The 5,110-nt window shown below is 44.4% G+C and overlaps 1 protein-coding gene across 1 annotated transcript in view; it reads right to left on the bottom strand.

Annotated features, from left to right (window-relative positions):
• Positions 1 to 443: 443 nt before the first annotated feature.
• Positions 444 to 5,110, bottom strand: part of LOC131884822 (ubiquitin conjugation factor E4 A-like) — a 5,602-nt gene continuing 935 nt past the window's right edge. The window contains exons 2-4 of the mRNA XM_059232707.1: positions 3,607 to 5,102; positions 3,115 to 3,537; positions 444 to 1,009 (exon numbers count right to left, since the gene is read on the bottom strand). Coding sequence (XP_059088690.1) covers positions 535 to 1,009; positions 3,115 to 3,537; positions 3,607 to 5,102 — 2,394 coding nt within the window. The 3' untranslated portion in view covers positions 444 to 534. The remainder of the gene's footprint in view (positions 1,010 to 3,114; positions 3,538 to 3,606; positions 5,103 to 5,110) is intronic.

Genomic DNA, 5,110 nt, shown 5'->3' with positions numbered 1-5,110 from the left:
GTCAAACAGACAAGTGGAAAATATGAAAACTTAAGCATGATTTCCTCTTTTGTATGGGTTCAATTCGCCAGGGACGATCAAACCATTGAGCTCGGCAATTTTACACTCCACATAACTCGACCAGCTTCTGCACTTAGTTAATCTGTAACGACTGCGCTCAGCTGGTGCGAGTATGAATGTAGTTGCCGTTTTACGCTTGTACCACGAATCACTCGCTTGTCGACATAACAGATCGGAAGCTCTCCTCCAGGAAAAATTGCACTAATTTCGAGAACAAAAAAGTAGAACGGTCGAGGGAAAAACGAATCATTATGGGCCTTCACACCACATTAAGGTCTTTTCAAACGATTATAATTCCAATCGGAAGTCAGCTTGGCCAATCGAGCCGAATCTGCTCGTCGAAAACAAAGCGACATCATCAACCAATCATCATAAAGCTCCGGTTTCCCATTGAATAACGTTGCCTTTAATATTTCAACACTAACTGAAAATGCAATTTTATCGGTCGAGAGTTTACAAGATTGTCCTTCACCTTCAGGATGACGTTGTTGTTTTTCTCTTGGTTGCCACCCAATTCTGAATCTCTTGTTTCAATTCCGTCTGTGGAATCACTTTGTCCAGCGTCAGAGGCATCCGGTTGAACGGGTCGCTTTGGTCAGACAACAAATGTCGAGCGATGGTTTGTCGGTCCACGATCTGCCCGGAGTCGGGAAGCTTGACCGGATCGTTCATTAGAATCGACATGATGGGATCCAGAAAGTGATCCGGAGCATCGGCAAACAATTCATCGTCGGCTTTTTGAGAGGCTGCTAAGTTGCAAACGGAGGTATCAATCTCCTGGAGGTCAGCGATCATATCCATTTTGCCAATCTTCAACAGAACGCCTTCGGCTTGCTTGAAAAGGTCAGGCGAATAAGAGCGACCATCTGCAGACACCGCAGCCAGAAACACTTCACAATCTTTGAGATTGATGTAGGTTTTGCAGATGGTGGTGACAATATCAGCCGGTCTAAAAGATAAAGAAAACCATAAAACACGGATAATTGTGACTCACCACGACATCTCGAGCTCACAGCACAAGCCGCTAAGCCCTCCCTCACTCACTTCGAGTCTATCTATATGTTTACTGTCAAAAAACGGCGCTAACTGCTGTGGAGAGAGGATGGAGCATTCCTGAAGCCACATATTTCTGGTCACCACGCAATCGTACCAATATGCAGTACTACATCCAATATACTATACCTCACGATTGAAAGAGCTCAAGACCTACCTACGCAAGAGCACAAAGGTACTTCTTCTAGCCATGATTCATGGCATTTGATAAGAGCCATAAACCATTTCTTTTCAAGTTTTCAGAGCGAGATATTTTTTTTTTTTGCTTCTTTTCAAGTGAACGTGATTCAGTGCGTTATGTTCGAATGATACACAAGCCAGGCCATTCCGGTAGGCTTTGGATAGGCGACTCGTTCGTCGTGCGGGGCACTGGAGAGAGAGAGAGAGAGAGGCAATTTCCCTGAATTTTATGGTGATATCGTGAAGCTGTATACATAAATCGGCGTCTGTCAAAATTTTTGAGTGAAAATCCTAAAATGTAAATAAGAGCCGAGTTGATCGAGCGACCACCATGGACAGACAGGACGCAGTACTCCTTTGCTTGAGAGAGCTTACCAAGCGTCAAGCCATCACACTACATGCGGAATAGTGGGTCGTTGCCGAGGTTGATTCGACCGGCAGGAAGTCTCACCCATGTTTAAACATCATGGTCGTCGCTCTTCTCCTCCTCTTCCTCCCCGTTTTCAAATCGGTCGTTCTTTCAGTCGGCTCCATTCGCCATCAAAGCCAATATTCCTTCATTTTACGGCAGAGCATGCACACTCACATAGGTATACACATTTACAGGAATGAAACTTTGAGCTTTGGAATCCATTCGTTCTAGTTATTCAATACTAACCATGAATGAATAAGTGGAAAACAAGTATTTATGAATTCACCATCCCTCCGGGGTACTTCCCATGGATGAGAATGAGGCAATGGTTGCACAATTCCCACCCAAGGGTAGAGCACATGCTGTTGGCAGCAAAGTGCCTCAACTCCGTTCATTCGTAGCGAAGAGGCTTGCTAAATTGGCAAATCACTTGTTTCCTTGGGAAAAAGCAACTGGTCGAGAACGTTTCCAAATTTGGAGAAACTCCCGATTTCTAACCTCCCCTGGACGTTGTGAAGGTAATTGTCGTCATATTTTCACCAAATGTTCCAGATTAGATGTCACCTCGAGTGGCCACTTCATCCAAGGCACTGCTCCCCCTTCCTACCTCCCTTCGTAGGATCCGCTAGCTTGCCAATGGCCAGCCAACACCAAGACTCCGGTATTTGACAATGAACGCAGTGCTACATGTGCTGAGTACCTTCTGAATTGCTCAGTACAGAAACGGCTGCTCAGCAGGTTTGAACAATGTTCTCATTGAGAGATTTTGCAACAAAGAAATTTCCAGAGCACAAAATGATGTTCGATAGATAGATAGATGGACGGATGGACAGACAACTCACTCAGGCGCTACTAAAAGATCTCAGAGAGAGATTTTGATCAAATATGAAAACCATGCGATTGAAACCTCCCTGCAAGAAGTAAGACGAATAAGTGTGACTCACGCAAACCAATATGGATCAGACCAACACGTTTTGGAAACTTTAAGAGACTTAAAACGAGAACGCGTGACGCGAAGTGTGCAGTTTTGGGTCAAAGAGTGAGTGAGTACTTTCCTTAGGATAGAAATTGATGAACTCCAAATAGGGAAAAGCCCATTAAGGGTTGATTGTTACTGGAGGAGATCTTGATCGTGCACTTTTCCAGGGGTCTTTCGATGGGCTCATGAGAATGACTTCGACTTTGCGCGAAGTCGTCCATGATGTACTGTCAAGTTGCAAGAAGTGTTGGAAGAAAGAATCACGTGTCTCCAATTGTCATGATTGAGACAATAAATCATGCGCGCCCCTTCCAAAAATGTTCAGAGTTTGACATGGATATTGGAACAAATAGAGCTGATTTTGGCGTACCTCTCGATCTCATTGTCCCTCAAGCTTCTAACCACATTCTTAGCAGCAAAAATGATTTACCTGAAGTCGTATTCTTCAACTTTATCCACTTTGAACTTCTTCCGATCGGGACCCACCAGATTTTTAAGGAAATAATTTAGCATGCCCCCTAAACGATCCACCATAGAAGGATGCGTGAAAATGGCCTTGATGTGACTGGACAATCTCTCCAGCATCTCAATGGTCTCCATTCCCATGATGTTTTGATATCGAGCCATTCGGCCAACATGACGATATTGAGCTTCCGATTGACCTCGCTCATTTGCAGGTAATGATTGCCATTCTGCACGCTTGGATTGCATCTCTTGAATTTGTTTCATCAAATCCAAACCCTCATCCAAGAGGAATATCGCGTCGTTGATGAGCAAGTTCATAAATCGTAGGAACAGAGGTGCTTCCTCGTCGTCAATATGCTCTTCGGCGGATTTGGCCAAGGAAACAAACCTAAAATAATGATCACGCATCATACAAACAAACTACAGGGAATGTAAAATCTTCCTCGAGCAAACTCACATGTCTCGATACTCTTCCATGTCCCAGAGGTACTTGATCACATCGTACATGGGACGTCGGTATGAAAACTTCTCCTCGAATTGCACAGCTTGTCCCGTCGTTTCTATGGACACGAACACATGCAATAAGGTAGGCACAATTTGTAATCTCAGCGGATGTGCCATAAAAACTTGTTGTCTATGGAAAGATCCACAAGCCATCGAATTCCCTAGATTTTTTTCTTGTAAGGCATGATGAGGCAAAAGACAATCCAAACATTCGGCCAAACGCGCCCGCAGATGCGGGTTTTTGGTCCAAGTGGGCGATCCCGTGAATGCAAGGATCAACTCGAGAGTAGAATAGAGGTTCTCATAACCGGCCTCCTCGAAATGATACGGGTTGAACCTTTTGACATAAAGCATGTGTTCGCAAATGTTTTCCATCACAAACTCCGGAATGAATTTCAACCCCAAAGGAATGTGTTTTGGTAGTGGGAATGATAAAGGAATGAACTTTTCCGAGTTGATCAGCTGGCCCTCGCTCATGGCCACTTGAACGAGAAATGCGCTTGTAGCCGTGGTCAAATCCATATGAGCTTTTAGGGTATTGGGCTCCAAGAGCGCCGCCTTGATGCTCAAATATCTTGTCATAATGACATTCATACGTTTTTGGATAGTCTCTACAGCCTCTCGGTTAGAGCCTATCACTTCTCGGTAGAGAGTTTGATGGCGGTTCAATTCTTGATTCAACTTCATAAACTTCTCTTGAGCCACTCGAAAGCCAACGTTCAGACATTTTTGCGTCAAGAAGAAGATATCCGAAATGAAGTTCATGCTCGCTTCTTGGTCAATCATAGGGTTTAAAGATTCCTCGGAGTTGGGAACGAGTGTGGTTTCTTCATGTAGTCCTTTCATGTGCACACTTGGGTCGTTTTGAACTTGGGTCGCAGTGTAATTGGGCCGAATTTTCAAAATCCGAGGATTTTTCACACCACTAACAAATGGCTCACACAACCGGAGGAGAACACCGCCAAGATTTAGCGCAAAGCCATCAGACACATAATCATTGCCTAAAAGGCCTCCGACTGCTGATGTCCATAATTTACCACGCCCAACATTGGCTTTAAGGCAATTACCAATCCATTCCAATAATAAATGCTTGGCCTTATCACTGGCCTTAAGAAATTGCTTGAATAGCACCGTCAATTTGTCTCGATGATTCTGTAGTCCGGTCCAAATGCGAGCTTCGGTTGCCGAATGTACAGCCGGAGTTTGGTTGGAAGGGCTTTCAAAGAAATCGTATGGTTGTATCTCGAACTTGGGCAAACATGACATGGTTAGTAATACTCCTAGGGCCGTATCACCGTATGCTGAGCCCGCATTCAAGTTTGCTGGCGTGTCACACTGAATAAATAACTCGGCCGGCAAAGCGGACGTGGCGAAGTATCCCAAAATTAACCAATCGGCTTCAGAAAGGGTCATAAAGCTTCCCTTTTCAAAATCCTGGCGAATCCGATGCTATAAAT

This window comes from Tigriopus californicus, chromosome 8, assembly GCF_007210705.1.
Source record: "Tigriopus californicus strain San Diego chromosome 8, Tcal_SD_v2.1, whole genome shotgun sequence".
NCBI classification, from domain to species: domain Eukaryota; kingdom Metazoa; phylum Arthropoda; class Copepoda; order Harpacticoida; family Harpacticidae; genus Tigriopus; species Tigriopus californicus.
This window is presented reverse-complemented; position numbering and strand designations above follow the sequence as displayed.